Here is a 24088-nt window from a genome sequence, read left to right on the forward strand (position 1 = left end):
GACCTGAGTCTCCTTCGCAGATAAAGTCTGCTCTGGCCCTTTCTGTGTAGCGCATCGGTGTTTTAAGTCCAGTCCAGTTTACTGTTGAGGTAGACACCCAGGTACTTATAAAAATCCACCCTCTCGATGTCCATTCCCTGGATGTTCACCGGTGTTGGGGGACCTGGCTGCGCCTGCGGAAATCTACCACCATCTCCCTGGTTTTCCCCGCGTTGATCCGGAGGCAGTTCCGCTGGCACCAGTCCACAAACTCCTTGATCAGTTCTCTGTACGCCCTGTCCTTGTCGCTAAATTCGCTAAATGTTTCACCAACAAAGTTGAGAACATTAGAATGAACATTTCCCCTCCCACCCGTGACCTAGCTGTCTCACTAGTCTGTTCATCTAAATTGGACTGCTTCCAACCCGTCACTCTATCCTCCCTTGCAAAGCTTGTCTCCGCTATGAAACCTGCAACCTGCCCCCTTGATCCTGCCCCCACTGCCCTTCTGAAGGATGTCATTGCAATAGCCGGTCCCAGCATCCTCTCTATTATCAACAGTTCTCTGGCCACTGGCACTGTTCCAACCAGTTTCAAGCACGCGGTGGTCCAGCCCCTACTGAAAAAACCTAACCTAGACCCCACCTTGCCTAGCAACTACAGACCCATTTCCAAACTGCCATTCCTGTCAAAAGTCCTTGAAAAGGCAATCCTAAACCAATTAGTGCCCTACCTGCACCAAAACACCATCCTGGAAAGTTTCCAGTCAGGTTTCAGAGCCCACCACAGCACAGAGTCTGCCTTGTTGAAGGTACACAACGACCTGCTTCTCGCCATCGACACCGGCGACTGTGCAATCCTGCTCCTTCTCGACCTCAGCGCAGTGTTCGATACAGTGGACCACACCATCGTTATTGACCGTCTCCGGTACGCGGTTGGCATTGATGGCACTGCCCTGAGCTGGTTCGCTTCGTACCTCAAAGATAGGAGTTTCGCCATCAACATAGGCAGTTATTCCTCTGCTCCAGCTAGCCTCTCCTGCGGAGTTCCACAAGGCTCCATCCTAGGCCCCATTCTCTTCTCTCTATACATGCTCCCCCTTGGCCAAATCATTCAAAGGCACGGCATTTCTTTCCACTGCTATGCCGATGACACTCAGCTTTACCTCCCCCTGAAACCCAACAACCAGTCAAATTTAAACAGCCTCTTACACTGCCTTGAGGACATAAAATGTTGGATGGCACAGAACTTCCTCCAATTAAATGAGAGCAAGTCTGAGATCATCCTATCCGGCCCCCCCGACTCCATCAAATTGATAACAGGCAGTCTTGGAAGTCTATCCTGCATAGTCAAACCGCATGTCAAAAACATCGGCATGATATTTGACTCTGCATTAAAATTTTATAAGCAAGTCAACGCTGTGGTAAAAAGCCAGCTTCTTCCAACTTCGAACCATACCTAAAATCAAACCTTTCCTCCAATTCGACGACACAGAAAAAATCATTCACGCTTTCATTTCCTCCCGCCTAGACTACTGCAACTCCCTATACACTGGGATCAGCCAATCTTCCCTGTCCCGCCTGCAAATGGTCCAAAACGCCGCAGCGAGACTCCTGACGGGTACCCGTAAAAGGGACCACATCACCCCGATTCTGGCTTCTCTCCACTGGCTCCCTGTATGGTACAGAATCAACTTCAAGCTCCTCCTATTCACGTATAAAGCCCTAAATGGACACTCCCCCCCCCCCTACATCAAAAATCTTCTAACCCCCCTCTCTAACTCCAGGTCCCTCAGGTCGGCCGACTTGGGGCTACTCACTATCCCGCGGTCTAGGTTTAAGCTCAGGGGTGACCGCGCTTTTGCGGTTGCAGCTCCTAGACTGTGGAACAGCATCCCTCTCCCCATCAGAACTGCCCCCTCCATCGACTCCTTTAAGTCCAGGCTCCAAACCTATTTCTACTCCCTAGCGTTTGAGGCTCATTGAGGAGGCGCTGTGAACTGTTTGCGTGCTACTGTATGTTTCATTTTTTTCCCCATTGGAACCTAATCAGATGTACAGCACTTTGGTCAACGTGGGTTGTTTTTAAATGTGCTATACAAATAAAATTGACTTGACTTGACTTGACTTGACTTGTCGCCCATGATGAGGCCGGCGATGGCAGAGTTGTCAGAGAACTTCTGTGGATAGGAGTCTGCAGAGCTATGCCTGAAGTCCGCTGAGGGTGAACAAAAATGGAGCTAACACTGTTCCCTGTGGGACCCCAGTGCTGCAGACCACCCTGTCCGAGACCATGTCCTTTGTCCTCACATACTGTGGTCGGTTGGTGAGGTAGTCCAGAATCCAGGATGTGAGGTGGTGATCCACTTCTGTGCGCACCAGCTTGCCCCCCCAGAAGCCCCGGCTGGATGGTGTTGAATGCACTGGAGAAATCAAAGAACATGATTCTCACAGTGCTATCTGGCCTCTCCAGGTGTGAAAGAGCTCTGTTCCGTAGGTAGATAATGGCGGATGGTCCTCCACCCCGATGCGAGTCTGATAGGCGAACTGCAGCGGATCCATTGATGGTTTCACCAGGGGGCGGAGATAGGCGAGGACCAGATGCTTCAGTGTCTTCATCAGGTGTGATGTCAGTGCCACCGGCCAGTAACTGTTGAGTTCCTTCGGGTGTGGCGTCTTTGGTACCGGTACCACGCAGGATGTTTTCCCACAGCTGTGGAACTCTCCCCAGTTTCAAGCTCAGATTGAAGACATGCTCCACTATTCCACACAGCTGGTCTGCACAGGACTTGAGCCTCGAGCTGATGCCATCCTGACCAGCCGCCTTCCTCGCATTGATCTTCCCAAGATTCAATTATGAGTTGGATAGGTGTCTGAAAAAGAATTTGCAGGACTGTGGGCAGAGGCACAAGACAGTGGAACAAGCTGGATTGCACATGGTGGTTTGGATTCGAAAGGCAAAATGGCTTCCTTCTGTCCTGTAATTATTTCACAACATTGTGGGAATCCCGAGTCCATAAATTAATGAAAATGGCGAATGAGACTGGATAGCACTGCAAATTTAAGAAAAAGACACAAAGTGCTGGATTAAATCAGTGGGTCAGGCAACATCTCTGGAGAACTTGGATAGGTGATGTTCCAGGATGGAGCCCTTCTTCAGACCCGAAATCTCACCTTTCCATGTTCTCCAGGGATTCTGCCTGATCCACTGAGATCCTCCAGCACTTTTTTTGTAAACCAGCATCTGCAGTTCCTTGTGTCTACTGAAAACTTCAAGTCTTTGTGGTAGAGCACACAGAAGCCCAGCATAAATGATGGAAGGAGCTCGGCACCCTTCATTCTACCCACTCAGCCCGTCAAGCACTTTCTACTATGCCTGTGACAAATTATGTAAATCTCACATTCACCTCATCACCTCAGACCCACAGAACTGGAGAGCAAACAAGTCATCCTTGAACCAGGAACTGCCAAATAGAAGAGGATAGTTTTTTTAGGGAATAAGAAAGTAATAATGAAAGGATGATTATTGACTTTGCCATGGGTCATTGTTTGCATCATTACTTCTGTAATTATATGTAAGTGACCAAGACTTGAGCACAGGATATGCAGGCTTGAAATTTATTGACAATATCATTCTTGGCAATGTAGTGAACAGGGTAACTGCACATCTTGGAGAACAGAGACTGGTGAAATGAGCAGACATGACAGGTGCAAGTTAGCGTTGATTGAGGTGAAGTGACCCACTTTGAAATGGCGTAGAGGATAATTAAAATAAATAAGCCTATTGTGTGTGGTGCAATATCAGAGGGATCTGGGGACTGGTGTTCATAAACTTTAGATGGTAAAACAAGTTAATGTGGTAATTAAGAGAACATACAAGGCCATTAAATGTAGAAGCAAGCATTTACAAATCTCTAGTTATCAGCTGGAGTAGTGTGTACTGTCTGTAGTTCAAGAAGGATGTCAAGGCACTGAAAATAGTTGAAGTAAAATTGTAATAAATCACATACACATCACAAAAAGGAACACCCATTGGACCCATCAATGCCATGCTGGTTCCTAGTAGCACAATCCTATCAGTACACCTTCCCCCTTCCTTTTCTCATATAACCAAATATTTATTCTCCATTGAATGTCCACCAACATCTTCCCCAATTGATTCCTTTTTGCCACTTACTTATAAAAAGAGGTAGTTAATAGCAGCCAATTATCCTACCAACACAACTTTGGGATGTGGGAGGAAACTGGAGAACCCAGCACAAAAAATCAATGTTGAGAGTTGTCTTTCTTCCTCCGGGGAATGAATATGTTTATGTGCATCCATCCTGTGTTTTAGTAATTCTATCAGCATTATGACCTTTTGTCAAAGCCTTATTGTATTACAAATTCAGATATATTTACATGTTATTGATGGAAGTGATCTCATTCAGAGTACATCTCCCTCCACTATCAAGTTACACCGATCGTTCAGTCAGAACTAAATATTTACATTTTTATCTGATGATTTTTTTTTTACCTTATCAAAGATCTAACTTGATGCAACTTAAAGGGTAGGCTGAAAGGGTTAAATATTTTAAATAATAGAGTTAAATATATTAAAGAGAGGTTGCTAAACACTTTAAACCCACCTCCCATTCCCACACTGGCCTTCCTGTCCTGGGCCTCCTCCATTGTCAGAGTGAGGCCCAGCATAAATTGGAGGAACAGCACCTCATATTTCACTTGTGCAGATTACACCCCAGCGGTATGAACATCGATTTCTCTAATTTCAAGTAACCCTTGCTTTCCCTCTCTCTCCATCCCTCCCCTTCCCAGTTCTCCAACTAGTCTTACTAGTTTTAGTACATTTTCATATCATATCATATCATATATATATACAGCCGGAAACAGGCCTTTTCGGCCCTCCAAGTCCGTGCCGCCCAGCGATCCCCGCACATTAACACTATCCTACACCCACTAGGGACAATTTTTACATTTACCCAGCCAATTAACCTACATACCTGTACGTCTTTGGAGTGTGGGAGGAAACCGAAGATCTCGGAGAAAACCCACGCAGGTAACGGGGAGAACGTACAAACTCCTTACAGTGCAGCACCCGTAGTCAGGATCGAACCTGAGTCTCCGGCGCTGCATTCGCTGTAAAGCAGCAACTCTACCGCTGCGCCACCGTGCCGCCCGTGCCGACTACATTTTATCTCTGTTTGCTTTGTTACTTTCTCCCAGCTAGAAATGATCTATTCTACATTTTTCTTGATCTCCATTCCCTTCGTCCTGTTTTCACACCTTGCACTTCTTTATGTATCTCTCTCTCCCCTGACATCAGTCTGAAGAAGGGTCGCGACCCGAAACATCACCTATTCCTTCGCTCCAGAAATGCTACCTGTCCTGCTGAATTACTCAGACATTTTGTGTCTAGAGTTAAATATTGGTATGATCCCTTTTACTAAAAAACATTTACTATTATTTTGTTTCCTTTGTCCTGTCATATTTCCATCTTGGTCTAATGTTGAACTGTGCAGCAAAACCACTCAAGAGCACATATGGAGCACTCTAGACCATCAAATCCAGATTTAGTGCAGACTAACTGTTGTTTCGTCAGTTTTTTAGTTTAGCTTAGAGATACAGCGCGGGACCAGGCCCTTCGGCCCACTGGGTCCGCACCGACCAGTGATCCCCGCATATTAACACTATCCTACACACACTAGGGACAATTTTTACATTTACCAACCCAATTTACCTACATGCCTGTACGTCTTTGGCGTGTGGGAAGAAATTGAAGATCTCGGAGAAAACCCACGCATGTCACGGGGAGAACATACAAACTCCGTCAGACAACATCCATATTTGGAATCGAACCCAGGTCTCTGGCACTACATTCGCTGCAAGGCAGTAACTCTGCAGCTGCGCCACCGTGCAGAAATCTCCCAGAAAAGTCAAGACACCAGAGCCTATGCACCAAATTATGGACAGCTTTCTCTATTTCCTAAAGAAAAAGAAGTTCTGCCTCCAGTTCCTAAGAACTAGATTTGATCTGATCTTGGGTCCTATCTTTGTGGTGCCTGCACATTGTCACCATGAACATGTGCGTTTCTACTAGTTGCTGCATATACTGGTGGTTAATTAGCTAGTGCAAATTAATCCTTGGTCATAGAGCACAGAAGCAGGCGGTATCGTCCGTTCCGACCAGATTTAATAACTGAGCGAATGCCATTTGCCCCATATACCTCCAAACCCTTCCTATCTATTACCCATCTAGATGTCTTTTAATCGTCACCGTTGTACTGTATGGCAGCTCATTCTATATATACACCACCCTCTGCATGAAGAAACTGCCCCTCAGGTCTCTTTTAAATCTTTCCACTCTCAATTTAACCATATGCCCTCTAGTTCTGGTCTCCTCTAACCTGGGAAAAAAACTGTGACAATTCACCTTTTCTATGCCTCTCCTGATTTTTTACTGCATTATCCCTCAGCCTTCTACGCCCCAACGGAAAAACATTCCAGCCTATCTAGCCTCTCCTTAACAATTGGAGCCCTCAAGACCTGGTAACATGCTGTACATGTTTTTTTATGCACCCTTTCCAACTTAATCCATTTTGTATCAGGGCAACCAAAATTGCATAAAGTACTCCAAATATATACTCGTTCTTATCTTATACAGCTAGTGAATGTAAATAGTTTTTTAAAAAGGGCATTTGAAAAACATGTGAGTGAAAATAAATTGCAAGGTTACAAAGAACAAAGAAAAAGAAATGGGACAGTTGGGATTGGTCTGCTTTGAACCGACATATTGTCAAAATGGCCTCTTTCTGCTACAGTAAATAAGAAAGAGAAACAAAGGTGGAAGTCGGGAAATATAGTAAGCTAAATATGTAGGCAGTGTAAACAAAGATAAGATCACGAGTAAGGTGCGTGGAACGCTCTGCCAGGTGTGGCGGAAGCAGATACAATAGTGCCAATTGTGGGGCTTTTAGATAGCACATGAATATGGAGGGATAGAATAGAACAGTCAGCACAGGAACAGGCCCTTCAGCCCAAAATATCCATACCGAACATGATGTCAAGCTAAATTAATATCATCTGTCTGTGATATCCATGTTCATACTCCAAAGACGTACAGGTATGTAGGTTAATTGGCTGGGTAAAATGTAAAAATTGTCCCTAGTGAGTGTAGGATAGTGTTAATGTACGGGGATCACTGGGCGGCACGGACTTGGAGGGCCGAAAAGGCCTGTTTCCGGCTGTATATATATGATATGATGATATGATATCTAAATCCTCTTAAATGTCACTATTGTATCTGCCTCCACCACCACCCCCGGCAGTTTCAAATACTAAAAGGCATAGATTTAAGGCAGTTTAAAGGAATTATGTAGGGCAAGTTTTTTACGGTGGTGCGTGCCTGGAACGTGCTGCCAGGGATGGTGATTGAAGCAGATATAATTGTGGCATTTAAGAAATGTGGGTAAGCATATGGATGTGCAGGGAATGGAGGAATATGGATTCTTTGCAGGTGGTTAAGAGTTGGTCTTGGCATCATGTACAGACATTGTGGGCTGAAGGGTCTGTTCTTGTGCTGTACTTTTCTATGTTTGATCAGATTTTAAAAAGGAAACATTAGGCAGTAATAGTCATCTGCGATCAAGGTATTCCCTTGAGGAATGTGGAGGATGCAAGTAAAAAATTAAGAATTTAGGAGGGCAAAAATGGGTTATGAAATATCGTTGGGACTTAAAATTAACGTGAATCCATTAGGAATTTGTTTAAGAAAGACACAAAGTGCAAGAGTAACAGGGGTAGACACAAAATGCTGGAGTAACTCAGCGGGTCAGGCAGCATCTATGGAGAGAAGGAACGGGTGACATTTCGGGTCGTGACCCTTCAGACTGATGTCAGGGCAGGGGACAGGATAAAGATAGGATGTAGTAGGAGACAGGAAGACTAGTGGGAGAACTGGGAAGTGGGAGGGGAAAGAGAGGGACAGAGGAACTATCTGAAGTTGGAGAGGTCAATGTTCATACCGTTGGGGTGTAAACTGCCCAAGCGAAATATAAGATGTTGTTCCTCCAATTTGCTCTGGGCCTCACTATGACAATGGAGGAGGCCCATGACAGAAAGGTCAGACTGGGAATAGGAGGGGGAGTTGCAGTGCTGAGCCACCGGGAGATCAGGTTGGTTAAGGCGGACTTAGCGAAGGTGTTGAGCGAAACGATCACCGAGCCTGCGTTTGGTCTCGCCGATGTAGAGAAATTTACATCTGGAACAGCGGGTACAATAGATGAGGTTGGAGGAGGTGCAGGTGAACGATTGCCTCCCCTGTACAATAGATGAGGTTGGAGGAGAAGCAGGTGAACCTCTGCCTCACCTGACATCAGTCTGAAGAAGGGTCTCGACCCGAAACGTCACCCATTCCTTCTCTTCAGAGATGCTACCTGACCCGCTGAGTTACTCCAGCATTTTGTATCTACCTTCGATTTAAACCAGCATCTGCAGTTTTTTTTCCTACGGAATAACTCTGGGTCAGGCAGCATCCCTGGAGAACATGGTTAGGTGCCGTTTCGGGTTGGGGCTCTTCTTCAGACCCACTGTCACCTATGCACTCCAGCACTTTGTGGCTGGTCCAGACCCTCCTTCAGACTGATTGTGGTTGGTTGGCGGTGGGGGGGGGGGGATGGGGGATGGGAAGGGTGTGGTGGTGGAGTAAGATGGAAGAGGAATGGGGGCAGGGCAAATTCTGACATGGGGTACAGGCAAGCGAATTAGTTTAAGTTCTTTCCTACTTCATTTATATTTGTTGTGCTTGTCTGATTTCAGCCTCCTGAATTTCACGTTTCCTTTTTCCTTTTTAACTATACTGAATCCAGCCACAGAGGTCTCTCCTGTGTCTATGTGAATGGCTTGGTGTTCTCGTTGCCCAGTTAAAGTATTTGTTCGCCTCATTGTTAACAATCTTTGAAGTGAAGTTAAAATAGTTGTGTGTCTATATATTCTGGTACTTGTACAAATATAGTTGATGAATTTTAAAATTACTTATATTATGAATTTTTCAGGCATGTCTTCCACAAACAGTGTGTTGATCCTTGGTTAAATGAACACTGTACTTGCCCTATCTGCAAACTAAATATACTGAAAGCACTGGGAATCCTGGTAAGAATAAACTGCTACTTTTAATAAATAATGTGCTCACACTTTCTATTCGATTGGACGGCCTTGTGCCATGCTGCTTTCAGCAATTCATTAAGTGAAGGTAACTAAAATAGCTATCTTAAAAAGATGTTCTATAAATGTGCATCCTTTAGAGAATTATCATTCTCTGAAATCTATTGAATGCATTCAGCAATATAAATACCATGCTCTTATAATTTGATAAAACTGTTTTATTCATTATTTTGAATTAAGTTTAGTTGAAAATTCTATGACACCTTGTTAAACATGATTCCAGTTTTAATTGGCATCTTGGCGTACAATAACAAGGAAATAGAACACACGTCAAAATCTTTCTAATTCCTCTTGTGTCCAGATATCTCTTCCCCCTCCCCCCCCCCCCCCCCCCCCCCCCCTCCTTTAACAACCTGCCTGATCCTGTCTGGGACAATCCCCCCCCCAGCCCAAACACTCTGGGACTATCGCCCCTTAACACCGTGTTTGACCCCATCTAAGACTATTTCCTCCTTAACACCCTGTCTGAGACTTAGCCGCCCCCCCCCACCTTGTTTTCTCCCCACCTTGCTTTCTCCTCAAGTTTTCAAAGTAGAAACCCCACATCAACAAACTCACTTTGTAGCATGTGTTTAGCTTAGTATGGACTATGCTATAATAAACCTTTCAATTTGGATAATGATTAAACTCACAAGGAACATCTAAATTTTAAATATAGATTTTAATATGGGTTTGGCCCTTATCCCTTTAAACCTACCCTATCCATATACCTGTCTGAATGTTTCTTAAATGTTAATGTAGTACCTGCCTCAACTACCTCCTCCGGCAGCTTGTTGCATACACTCACCACCCTTTGTGTAAAAAAGGTTACCCCTCAGGTACCTATTAAGTAGACAATAGGTGCAGGAGTAGGCCATTTGGCCCTTCGAGCCAGCACCGCCATTCAATGTGATCGTGGCTGATCATTCACAATCAGTACCCCGTTCCTGCCCTCTCCCCATACCGCCTGACTCCGCTATCATTAACAGCTCTATCTAGCTCTCTCTTGAAAGCATTCAGAGAATTGGCCTCACTGCCTTCTGAGGCAGAGAATTCCACAGATTTACAACTCTCTGACTGAAAAAGTTTTTCCTCATCTCCATTCTAAATGGCCTACCCCTTATTCTTAAACTGTGGCCCCTGGTTCTAGACTCCACCAACATTGGGAACATGTTTCCTGCCTCTAGTGTGTCCAAACCCATAATAATCTTATATGTTTCAATACGATCCCCTCTCATCCTTCTAAATTCCAATATATACAAGCCTAGTCGCTCCAGTCTTTCAACATACGACAGTCCCGCCATTCCGGGAATTAACCTGGTGAACCTACGTTGCACTCCCTCAATAGCAAGAATGTCCTTCCTCAAATTTGGAGAGCAAAACTGCACATAGTACTCCAGGTGCGGTCTCACTAGGGCCCTGTACAACTGCAGAAGGACCTCTTTGCTCCTATACTCAACTCCTCTTGTCATAAAGGCCAACATGCTATTAGCTTTCTTCACTGCCTGCTGTATCTGCATGGTAACTTTAAGTGACTGATGAACAAGGACACCCAGACCTCTTTGTACTTACCCATTTCCTAACTTAACCTAAATCTTTCCCTCCTCACCTTAAACTTATGTCCTCTGGTTCTCGATTCCCAAACTCTGGATAAAACACCAGGTATTCACAGATTTGAATAGAGATGATGCTCACACCTCAGGCTCTAACATGTATTGAAGTAATTTTGTTAATGATAGGCACTTGCAAAGCTCAATGATTGATCGATCCTTTGCAGCCAGACTCGCAATGTGCAGAGACTTCAGCACTTGATGTGAATCGAGCGGCCGGGGAATCACTTGCCAATCAGAGATCTATGCCTACTGATGTTAGCAGCGATGGCTCCATCAGTCTCGAACCACTACGATTTCTGGGGAGTTCGCAGATGGGTCAAGAAGAACTATTTGTACCACGAACCAGGGAAATGAATGTCACCGTAACCAGTAAGATATCCTGTTGTTAGTATTGTTAAAACAAGAAATGGAAGCAGAAAACAGCCATGATTTTCTCATCCCCTTGCAAAAGAACTGACTATCCTTCGTGCAATCATTTTAAAGTATTTATTGTCCTTATAGATTGATCAAAAATAAATGTCTGCAGGTATACATGAACAATGTGCCAAAGATAGACACAAGGAACTGCAGATGCTGGTTTACCAAAAAAGCCATGAAGTGATGGAATAAATCCGCAGGTCAGGCAGCATCCCTGGAGAACATGGATAGGTGATGTTTTGAGTTGGGACCCTTCTTCACATAGTCTATACCGTTTCTGGTTTGTTTCTAGTTCCAAATAGCTTCTTTGAGTTTTAGACTTTAGACTCCTTTTCAGGCTTCTAACGAAGGGTCCCAACCCTAAATGTCGCCTATCCATGTTCTCCAGTTGTATTATAGCTGATCCCTTTGTCGTGTAAGCAACCTTTCTCTTTATAAATGAATATCATGAATTTAACTGGGAAGTTTTACAGGAAAAAAAATATTTTTGCTAGCTATTACTTTAACCTAATTGTGAGGGAGCCATATCTAACTTTTGGTAGCCTGCTGGTATGAGACCAGATGACTGAAAGCTGCTTCCTTCTTTAAATGCTGGTTGCCTTGAAGATTGGTGCCTCCAAGTGGCAGAAAATAATTCTGACGTCTCATTTAAAATTAGGTGGATTACAACCCAACAGTATGAATAATGAATTCTCCAGTTTTAGGTAGCATCCCAACTCCCCCACCACCCCCTCTCACTCCTACTTCCCCCACCCCCTCCCCTTCCTTGTGCAACACCCAGATGTACACCCATTTCCCACTAAACTGCATAAACACCCCCTCATCCCTTTCCATATAACCATATATAACCATATAACAACTACAGCACGGAAACAGGCCCGTTCGGCCCTACCAGTCCACGCCGACCACTCTCCCTGACCTAGTCTCATCTACCTGCACTCAGACCATAACCCTCTAATCCCCTCTTTTCCATATACCTATCCAATTTACTCTTAAATAATAAAATCGAGCCTGCCTCCACCACTTCCGCCGGAAGCCCATTCCATACAGCCACCACCCTCTGAGTGGGTGCACGGTAGCGCAGCAGTAGAGTTGCTGCTTTACAGCGAATGCAGCGCCGGAGACTCAGGTTCGATCCTGACTACGGGTGCTGCACTGTAAGGAGTTTGTACGTTCTCCCCGTGACCTGCGTGGGTTTTCTCCGAGATCTTCGGTTTCCTCCCACACTCCAAAGACGTACAGGTATGTAGGTTAATTGGCTGGGTAAATGTAAAAATTGTCCCTAGTGGGTGTAGGATAGTGTTAATGTACGGGGATCACTGGGCGGCACGGACTTGGAGGGCCGAAAAGGCCTGTTTCCGGCTGTATATATATGATATGATATGATGATAAAGAAGTTACCCCTCATGTTACCCCTAAACTTTTGTCCCTCAATTCTGAAGCTATGTCCCCTTGTTGGAATCTTCCCCACTCTCAAAGGGAAAAGCCTACCCACGTCAACTCTGTCCGTCCCTCTCAAAATTTTAAAAACCTCTATCAAGTCCCCCCTCAACCTTCTACGCTCCAAAGAATAAAGACCCAACCTGCTCAACCTCTCTCTGTAGCTTAAGTGCTGAAACCCAGGCAACATTCTAGTAAATCTCCTCTGTACCCTCTCCATTTTGTCGACATCCTTCCTATAATTTGGCGACCAGAACTGCACACCATACTCCAGATTCGGCCTCACCAATGCCCTGTACAATTTTAATATTACATCCCAACTTCTATACTCTGATTTATAAAGGCAAGCATACCAAACGCCTTCTTCACCACCCTATCCACATGAGATTCCACCTTCAGGGAACAATGCACAGTTATTCCCAGATCCCTCTGTTCCACTGCATTCCTCAATTCCCTACCATTTACTCTGTACGTCCTATTTTGATTTGTCCTACCAAAATGCAGCACCTCACACTTATCAGCATTAAACTCCATCTGCCATCTTTCAGCCCACCCTTCCACCTATATCTCTTCACATTTCACTCCTCTCCTTATCTCAACCTTTTGTCTTCTCTCCATCTCTCCCCCTTGTCCATCCATCTGACAATCAAACTCTCCCCTCACTTGTCAATTGCCAGGCTGTCTTGCCCTCACCTCTTATCTAGCTTTCTCCATTTTACTACAATCAGTCTGAAGATAGGTCCCAACCCAAAAAAACATCACCTTTCCAGTGAAGCAGCCTGTTACTCCAGTAATTTGTGTCGCTCTTAAACTCACTTGGTCGTGGGCAGTCAGAGTTAGGTTGTATTCCACATCCAGTCATACTCTCGTTTACTTATTTTACCTCTATTTCCTTCATTCCCCACCAAGCAACCCTTCCCCTCAAAATATTGTTCATTCCATTCACTTTTAATGACAATTTTAGTCTTTTTAAGAGAAAAACATATTTGTTTCATTCAAAACATTAGAAAACATCAGGTTGCAATGAGTAAGAACCACGCCAACGGTTAAAATTTCCCAATGTCTTCTTTCCTTTATACTTGTACCAGTCATGTTAAAATCTTTTCTTCTGCATTCTGTGATGCTTTTTAAAATGAATGGTGGATGGAATTATGGATTGCATGCTGGAGCTGTTTACCTTGAAACATACATCTTCAATCAGACTGAGATGTATTGATTTAATAATTGTAGAATACTTTCTGATGGCTTATCAATCATTGAAACGATCTGTTATAATGCTAGCATGCTTCTGAGCTTTCGTGCCACACTGCCTATTCAGTGTCCTTCTCACTGCTCTAACATAATACCTATTTTGCTGAACATCTTATTTGCTTTATTGATCAAATCTTCAATACTGCCGTGAGGTTTTATGTACACTATGACAGAATGTGAAAAATAATGGCAAAATACGCGGGAACTATTGGGTATTTCTTCCAAAATAAATGAACGTCTGTCTCCTCTAAGTTGCCGAATGGCCTAATGTCCTCACATTATTATAATCAGATTTAAGGTGACAGCAAAAATAAGAAACCATAAGATAATGAGGAGAAGAAAGAGGTAGAAAAAGGAACTGCAGATGCTGGTATTAATAAAAAAAAGATACAAAGTGCTGGAGTAACTCAACAAATCAGGCAGCATCTCTGGAGAGCATGGATCGATGACGTTTCGGGTTGGGATTCTTCTTCAGTCAGAAGAAAGATTTTAACGGAGTGATTTGTTGTGATCTGGAATCTATTGCCTGAAAGGATTACAGAATGGTAATGGTAATCTACAAAAGGGAATTAGATGCAGGGAAATAGCAGAGGCATTGCAAGTCAGTGGAGAGCCTTCCAAAGAGCAGGCATAGACAGCCAGCACTATTAATGTTTTCCAAGGTAGTCAAAGGTGCTTTTCCATTAAGTAGTTTCAATAAGAGGTACAGTATTTGTTTTTATACCTGTCTTAATGTGCAAAATTACTAGTTTTAATTTTCTTCAAACATTCATCACATGCATCAGTGTTTCTATGTTGTAGGCAGAAGTGTTTTTCTTTATTTTGTTAAATGTCTTCAGGTTGAAGGTTGAGAAGAAATTTTGAACTAAAGACAAAAGGTCAAAGTTTTAATTGCAAACATTTCATATTTTCTGATAACCAATTCAGCTTTGACGACTGTGGAGCATTAGAGATAAAATGTGAACTCGAAGCTGAAATTAAGCTGTGGTTCTGAGACAAAGCAACTTTTAAAAATGTGTTTTAATTCAGCTACAGCAAGAAATTACTATTGATTTATACCAACTGAATTAAAATGAGTAGTCGTATCTGGTATTAATTCTAACATTTGTTTGTACAGATTAATTCAATTAATGCAAGTCCTCCCACATAGTGGTTTCTTGGCTGGTCATAGAAGGCCATGTTTGATTGAAATGATATTAGAAATGTTACTTATGCATTAATTTGATTTTAGTTTTTTACGTGAGATTTTACATGAGTTCTTAAGTCAAGTAAGGTCAAGTCAAGTAGAGTTTATTGTCACATGCACAAGTATGGTGAGGTACAGATACAATAAAAAAAACCTTGCTTACAACATCACAGGCACATAGACTCAGACAAGCACACAAAAATCATGCATAATTTATACTTAAATTTCACATTAAATTTCTAAAAGAAAGAAAACTGGGCAAAAACACAAGACATTATTACAAAACACAATTAGAGAATGCAACTGGTGGTCCATAGTATTCCGTGTTCAAGATAGGATTAGGGTTGTGTGGGCCTGTCAGAACCTGATATCTGCAGGAAAGTAGCTGCTCTTGAACCTGGTGTTGTGGGACTTCATGCTTCAGTACCTCCTGCCGGACGGTGGCAGCGAGAAGAGGATATGGCTCGGATGGTGAGGATTCTTAAAGATATATACTGCCTTCTTGAGGTAATACCTCATGTACATGTTTTCAGTGGTGGGAAAGGCACCTGTGATGATCTGGACTGAGTCCGCCATTCCCTGCAGCCGCTTGCATTCCTGTACGTTGGAATTGCCGTAGCGGGCCATGATGCAATCAGTCAGGATACTTTCTCAGTGCACCTGTAAAGGTTTGTTCAGTGATGAATCTCTTTAAACTTCTGAGAAAGTAGATGCACCTTCTTTGTGGTTACGTCCATATGCTGGGCCCAGGAAAGTCATTAGAGATATTAATACCCAGGAATCTGAAGCTCTCTCCACCACTAGCCCACCAATGAAAACTGGCACAAGGGCTCCCCACATCCCCTTTCTGAAGTCAACGATCAGTTCCTTGGTCTTGTTGACTTTGACGTTCTTTAGTCAGAGAGTGGTCAATCTGTCGAATTCTGTGCCATAGAAGGCTGTGGAGGCCAAGTCAGTGGATATTTTTAAGGCAGGGATAGATAGATTCTAGATTAGTACAGGTGTCAGAGGTTATGGGGAGAAGGCAGGAGAATGGGGTTAGGAGAGAGAGATAGACCAGCCATGATTGAATGGCGGAGTAGATTTGATGGGCCAAATGGCCTAATTCTACTCCTATCACATGGCTTATGACATTATGATTGAGAGGTTGTTGTTGTGGCACCACTCAACCAGGTGTTCTATCTCTTCCCTCACTCATGATTCAACCAACAACAGTGGTGTTGTGGGCAAATGTGTAGAATGTATTGGAGCAGTACGTAACCCCACAGTCATGGGTGTAAAGAAATTGGAGCAGGGAGCTAAGAACATGGCCTTGAGGTGGACCAGTGTTGATGGTCAGTCAGATGCTACTGGTCTTCACTTTTTGAGGGCTCCCCCTGAGGAAATCAAGGATCCGGTTGCAGAGGGAGATGCAGAGGCCCAGATCTTGGAGATCAGTAATTAATTTTTGGAGGGGATGATTGTGTTGAACACTTGAAAATTGATGGATAAATTCAGCAGGTCAGGCAGCATATCTGGAAAACATGGATAGGTGACATTTCGGATTGGGACTTTTCTTCAGACTTTGCGTATATTTCTTTAACCAGAGTTTGACAACAATGCGAAGATATCATTTAAGGAAACACCTTAACCAAATTGCATGGTAGCTAGTAATATTGTTTAGAGATCTTGTGTTTTAATGATCTTCACTTTTGAACCTGTCAACTAACACGTGGAATGATAACTAATCTTGTGTCTATATGTGTTGTAGCTTTCCACTGAAGTTCACGGTAGCGCAGTGGTAAAGTTGCTGCCTTACAGACCCAGAGACCCGGGTTCGAACCTGACTACGGGTACTGTCTGTACGGAGTTTGTACCTTCGCTCCGTAACTGCATGGATTTTTTCTGCTCCGGTTTCCTCCCACATTCCAAAGACATACAGGATTGTAGGTTAATTAGCTTTGGTAAACATTGTAAATTGTCCCTAGTGCACAGGATAGTGCTGGTGAACAGGGTTCGCTGGTCGGCGCAGACTCAGCGGGCCGAAGGGTCTGTTTCCATGCCAAATCTCTAAACTAAACTAAACACTAATCATAGTTGCTGAGGTTAGTGTTGTGTCGTGTTAAACAGCCTGATGGTTGCTGGGAAGAAGCTTTTTAGAACCTGGAGGTCACTGGTTTCAGACTTCTGAACCTTCTGGTGGTAGTAGTGAGATGAACGCATGGCCAGGGTAGTGTGCGTCTTTGATATTGCCTGCCTTTTCGAGGCAGCACCTCCAGATCTCTTCGATGGTGTCCAAGTCGGTATGTTATTTATAGATTATACAGTGGGACCAATATTTCCATTAGGTGTATGATTTCTTTTGAAGCCTAATGATCTTGCTGTCTACTTCCTCACACTGCACTCTCATTGATTCTGCTTCACTCTCTGATCCTGGATGCTGTCTCTGTTGCTGCCACCACTGCTTCTGTCTAGAGGAATCTCACCATTTTCACGTGCAGTTCCTGGAGTGATTTACCTTTCCTTTGTTAACAGAGGAATGGCTTATTATTGCAAGTTTTGGCGTGCTTAGTGCTCTCACTCTCTTCTACATGATAATCAAAGCAACAACAGCAGACAACGAGTAAGTATTTAGTTTTTCAATTTTGTTTCATAAATCATGGTATTTTCCAGCTGATGTTTCAAAGTGTAACAATTTGAAAGTGATCTCCCAATGAGTTATTCAAAAAATAAATTGACTGACTTAATAACTATGTGTAAATTAACCCATGCTGTTTTTCTAAAAGTGTTTATGTACCTCAGCCATTTGCCCTCCTAAACTCCTCTGCTCCAGGAAGAACAGAGTCCCTCCACTCTCTCCTCATAACTGGAGCCCTGCATCCCGGATCACATCCTGGTGGATCTCCTTACCCCTCCTCCACAAGTCAATACGGGTAGGGGTAGTCCAGTAAATAGTGGGGTACCAAGCAAATGTTGATGAACAAAGAGATATGGAGAGGATGTTTCCACTAGTGGAAGAGTCTAGGACCAGAGGGCACAGCCTCCGAATCAAAGGACGTACCTTTAGAATGGAGATGAGGAGTAATTTCTTCAGCCAGAGGGAGAATGGGATTGAGAGGGAAAAATAGATCAGCCATGATCACATGGTGGAGCAGACTTCATGGGCCGAATGGCCTAATTATGCTTCTATGATTGATGGTCTAGTAGGTCCTTGAAAGTGGCAACGCCAATTGAAGGGTGCTGAGACAGAGAGCATGCTTGCCATCGTAGAACAGAACGCTATGTTGTAACATTACATAACACTTGTTAGACCACAAAATGAGGTATTGTGCACAGTTCCGGTTGCCACACTATAGGAAGACATGGTTGTGCTGGAGAGAGTACGGAGGATGTTGTTTGGATTAGAGGACTGTAATGACAGTGAGAGTTCATAAGTTGTAGGGGAAGAATTAGGCCATTCAGCCCATCATGTCTACACCACCATTCAATCATGGCTGATCTAACCTCACCTCTCAACCCCATTCTCCTGCCTTCTCCTGATAACCCCTGACTCCAGAGATTGGATAGACTGGTCTTATTTCTCCAGGAGTGAAGAAAGCTGAGGAGTGTCCTGATAGAGGTCTATAAAATTATAAGAGGACTAGATGGTGCTGATAATCAGAATATTTTTTTCCCATGGTAACGGTATCAGATTGGAAAAATCAAAGACCTAAGGTGAGAGGAGCAAAGTTTCAAGGAGATGTGCGCGGCAACTTTTTTTACACATAGGGTGGTGAGTGCCTAGAATGGGGTTGGTGGTGGAGGCAGATACGACAGTGGCGTTTAAGAGACTTTTGGATAGGCACATGGATATGCAGGGATTGGAGGGATATGGATTCAGCAGGCAGATAAGAGATGGTATTGGCATCATGTTCACCACAGACATTATGGGGCAAAAGGCCCATTTTTGTGCTGTACTGTTCTATGTTTTTTATACCAAAAACATGCAACCATAGATTTGAGATGAAAGGATGGAGTTTTAAAACGGATTTGAGGGGAAAGATTTTTTCACAAAGCATGGGTTGAGAACTGAAACTGGTTGCTGGAGGAGGAGGTGGAATCAGATACAATCAGCATGTTTGAGAGATATTTAGATTGATACCTGCATCGATAAGGCAAAGAAGGAAATTAACCTAATGTGGGTAAATAGCAAAAGGTTTGGCATGGACATGATGGCTAAAGGACTTGTTTCTGTGGTGTACACTGAGATGCACAGTTTGGTTTGCCCTGGATTTCAAACTCCTGTTTGGAACTCATCCAGTTCAATTATTTCTATATTGGTATTCCATCTTGGATGAGTTTTAGTTGATTCTAGAGTAGGATGACCGATAGATTTACTGGTGTGCATTAATAACTACATATTTAAGAATAACTAACTAATAATTAGCTCTGTGCTAATTCCCTCCCCATAACTGTAATACATTAACAGCAATAAAACTGTTCCACTAACAGAGGAGCATTATGCACTGGAAGTGGAGGAGAGAAGCAATTATTAGTCATCCAGTCCTTTGATTTTCAACTCTTGAAACCTGTTAAGCCATTCAATTAATTCATGGCATCTTAACTCCATCCATGTCTTGGTTCCTTATCACTTAACACCATTGGATATTATAATTTTGTTAACCTCAATTCAAAATAATTAATTCAGCATTCACTGTCTTAGATTATCTAGATGTTTCCTAATGCCACTCGATTACGGTTTAAAGATTGTATCTGGTTGGCGTGAACTCTTCACCCATAGTTAAAAGATCATTTATTTAAATAAAAAATGGTATTTCCCAAATTCTGAAAACTTTGATTGATGGTGGTAATGTTAAAATAGGCTGGGGGAGGAACAAGCAGAATCTATCTTAGAAAGGTAAGGAGATGTAACTAGATTCTAATTAATGTCATTAATAGAATAATTCACAGATCAGCTTATTTGAGATTGTTGCCTTCTCAGAAATAAATTACTGCCACTCAACTACTTAAAGCACCTGAACCCTCCAGACCATTGAAGAGTTTGCCATTGCATTATGTAGGATTTTTTAAGCATTATAGACTAACATACAAAAGACAGATTGATGTTGCAATCAGATAGAGCTGTACAGCACCTTTGACTAACCTTGTCCGTGCCCAACAAGTTGGCCAATTGAGCTAGTCCCATTTACAAGCGTGTGACTCAACCCTCCAAACCTTTCCTATCCATATATCTATCCAAATGTCTTTTAAAAGTTATAGTTGGATCTGCTTCTGTTGTTCCCTTTGGCAGCTTTGATGAAAATTGCCATCTGAGTGAAAAAGTTGCCCCTGAGGACCCTCTTAAATCTCTCTCCTCTCACCTTAAGCCTATGCCCTCTAGTTTTAGAAAACCTCTAACCTGGGAAATAGACTGAGCGTTCACTTTATCCATGCCCCTCATGATCTTGTACACCTCATTAAGGTCACACTTCAGCTTCCTACGCTCCAAAAGAAAAAATGTTCCAAAACACATTGAATGAAATTAAAAATGCTTGTTAAACGAATAGTATGATTCCCATTCTAGAAATGAAAATCAGACAGCACAGTGGTGAAAGAATGGAAGTGAAAGAAGATAATTGTACATGTAAGTACTTTACCAAGAGACTCCACCTTATTAATTTTAAATGTAATTGAGAAATAATAACAAAACTGCAGGTGCTGACAACCCCAAATAAAAATCGAATGCACCAGGGATCCTCAGCAGCTCAGCAAGTATCTATGGAGAAAGAAAGGGAATGAAAATGTTTTATTTCAGTAGATGCTCTTTCAGCCGCTGCGAATCCCCCAGTATAACGGAGAAAGAAACAGAGTTAATGTTTTATTTCAGTAATCTATCATAATACTGTGAAAGTGAGAAACAGAAACTTGTAATGAGTTGCAGAGAGGTAAATAGGTGGAGAAGACAAAGCGATTGAATGTGAGAGGGTTAGGGATCAAGGTCATCCAGGTGACACGATTTCAGACAACAAATGTGATTAACAGAAGCAGATGAATGAGGCGAGGGAATGGAAAGATGCTGCAACTTTGAGTTTACTTTAGTTTATTATTGTCATGTGTACCACAAAAAGCTTTTGTTGCTTTCTATCCAGTCAAAGACAAGACTATACATGATTACAATCAAGCCGTCCACAGTATACAGATACAGGATGAAGGGCACAACATTTAGTGCAAAATAAAATCCGATTAAAGATAGTTTAAATGTCTCCGATGAGGTAGATGGGAGGTCAGGACCACACTCTAGCTGGTGAGAGGATGGTTCATTTGCCCAATAACAGCTGGGAAGAAACTGTCCCTGAATATAGAGGTATGTGTTTTCAAGCTTCGGCACTTCTTGCCTGATGGGAGAGGGGAGAAGAGCGAATGACCAGGGTTAGACTGGTCCTTGATTATGCTGGTGGCCTTGCCGAGGCAGCGTGAAGTGTAGATGGTAGATGCAGAATACAACAGTTGCTGGAAAGTTGAAATAAAAAGAGTGCTGGAAATACTTAGCATCTATGGAGAGAGAACAACTAAGTTACAGGTGGATGACCTTGCATCAAAGGCGACTGATTCTGATACAGGGAGGAAAGATTGGTTATCTGAAATCAATGAATTTAGTCGAGTCATCAGTTTATAGGTTCTACGAGCAGAATTAGACCATTCGGCCCATCAAGTCTACTCCACCATTCAATCATGACTGATCTGTCTTTCCCTCTCAACTACATTCTCCTCCCCAAAACCCCTGACACCCTTACTAATCAAGAATCTGTCAATCTCCGTCTTAAAAATATCATTGACTTGGCCTCCACAGCCATCTGTGGCAATGAATTCCACAGATTCACCGCCCTCTGACAAAATAAATTCCTCCTCATCTCCTTTCTAAAGGTACGTACTTTTATTCTGAGGCTGTGACCTCTTTCCTAGACTTTCTCACCAGTGGAAACATCCTCTCCATATTCATCCTATCCAGGCCTTTCACTATTCGGTAAGTCGCCAGGGTTTCAATGCATCTACATGAAAGATGAGATGTTGTTTCTTTAAATTACATTGGACTTAGTTGAGGCAAGCAAAGGCCAGGAAGTGAAGGTGTGAGTGATTCAATTATACTTTATTGTCACATGTGCCAAGGGTACAGTGAAATGCTTTGTTTTGCATACAACCTGGTAAAATCATATAGCAGACCGCACCTAGGCAGTACACAGGTGGCACCACATTTTGGCACCGACAAAGTTGGATGTGGGATTGAAAAGATATTGAATTTCCTTGGTCTTTTTAGGAACTGGAAGGGTTAGTGTGCTCTTTTGGCAGTACCCTCAATGTGTTTGAACAAGGCCAAATTGTCAGTGATATTTGCACCTAGAAACTTGGAGCTTTCGACCATCTCTACGTCAGCACCATGATACAGACAGGAACTTGTACTCCATCCCACTTACTGACGTCGATGACTGACTCCATCATTTGCTGACGTTGAAAGAGAGGTTGTTATCTTGACACCTTGTAACTCTCTCTCTCTCTCTCTCTCTTTCTCTCTCTCATTCCTGTACTGCATCTTGACATTGTCTGAGATCTGGCCCGGTACCATGGTGTCATCTGCAAACTTGTAAATGGAGTTAGAGCAGAATTTGGATGCCCAGCTGTGAGAAAATAGGAAGTGTACTAGGGCATTGCGAACACTTCATTACACGGCACTGATGTTCAGAATTATCATGGAGGAGGTATTGTCACGTATCCTCATGGATTGTGATCTGTGGGTAGGAAGTCAAGGATGCAGTTGCAGATGGATTTAGTGACTTCTAGGTCCAGGAGTTTGGAAATGTTGGGTTGGAATTATGGTATTGAGGTAGATCTATAGTTCATAAATAAGAGTAAATTTTTCCCTGTCCACCGAAATCCTCAACGATCTAGAAACAAGGAACTGCAGATGCTGGTTGATACACAAAAGGACACAAAGTGCTAGAGTAACTCAGGAAGTCAGGCAGCATCTCTGGAGATCATGGATAGGTGACGTTTTGGGTCTGAAGAAGGGTCCCAACACGGTCCGTAACCTACCCCTGTTCTCCAGAGATGCTGCCTGACCTACTGAGTTACTCCACACTTTGTGGCCTCTGGTCCTCAACAAAGTACTTTACTCAACCTATCCTTTAAGCAGGCCCCACTTCCCTTTCAGAGGTGAGACTTTACCATGTCTATCAGAATAACACGAGTGTTGTGATGTGAAATGTCGTATTGAAGCTACATTATGGAAGGAGGAATAATTGTTGGCAATATTATATGCAATATACTGCGTTAAATTGCAAATGAAAACTATTTGCATGTTCTCGGTTTAATAATAATTTCTTGTAAACTAAACCTGAATTATATTTTTTAAACAGTGAAAATTATAATATTGAAAAATCTTTTTAGAGCACAACGTTATAAAATGTTCCTTCTCTTCACAGGCTTGTATCGTGTTGAATTCAGTCCTGCAGTAGCAACAGAGCACTTGGAGCTGAATTTGGAGTTCTGCTGAAGCAAAATCTATTTTTTATATGTTATTTTTTCACCTTCTCCACTTAAAGAAAGCTTTGTTAGAATTGTCCTTCAATAAAAAAAATGGAACTATATTTGTTTACACCGTTATTTATCAAGTTCATCAAATCAGGTTAAGATTTTGTCGAAGCACTTCAACTCTGCTGAGCTGTGAGTTGATTAGTTTTGAAGAAATCTTAACCCAAATCCAAGGCGTAGCTATGGGCACTTGCATTGGCCCTAGCTATGCCAGCCTCTTTGTAGGGTTCGTCGAACAATCCCTGTGCCAGGCGTACACTGGCCCTGTCCCTGAACTCTACCTCCTCTACATTGACGACTGCATTGGTGCTACCTTCTTGTACCCATGCAGAACTCACTGACTTCATCAATTTCACCACTAAGTTCCATCCTGCTCTTAAATATACTTGGACCATCTTCCGACCATTTCTGGATCTCACCATCTCCATCACAGGAGACAGACTAGTGACCGACATCTACTA

General features: G+C 42.9%; 1 protein-coding gene across 4 annotated transcripts in view; it reads left to right on the forward strand.

Moving 5' to 3' along the window:
- Window positions 1-24088, forward strand: part of LOC144600173 (E3 ubiquitin-protein ligase RNF130-like) — an 83391-nt gene that overhangs the window by 50402 nt on the left and 8901 nt on the right. The window contains exons 5-9 of one of the 4 annotated variants that reach the window (XM_078411654.1): window positions 9029-9125; window positions 10954-11158; window positions 17598-17685; window positions 20626-20685; window positions 23519-23643. In XM_078411654.1, coding sequence (XP_078267780.1) covers window positions 9029-9125; window positions 10954-11158; window positions 17598-17685; window positions 20626-20653 — 418 coding nt within the window. In that variant the 3' untranslated portion in view covers window positions 20654-20685; window positions 23519-23643. Of the gene's footprint in view, window positions 1-9028; window positions 9126-10953; window positions 11159-17597; window positions 17686-20625; window positions 20686-23518; window positions 23669-24088 lie in introns of those variants that run through there. The other 3 variants (XM_078411653.1, XM_078411657.1, XM_078411656.1) reach the window with 3 other exon arrangements.

This window comes from Rhinoraja longicauda, chromosome 14 (genome assembly GCF_053455715.1).
Source record: "Rhinoraja longicauda isolate Sanriku21f chromosome 14, sRhiLon1.1, whole genome shotgun sequence".
NCBI lineage: Eukaryota > Metazoa > Chordata > Chondrichthyes > Rajiformes > Arhynchobatidae > Rhinoraja > Rhinoraja longicauda.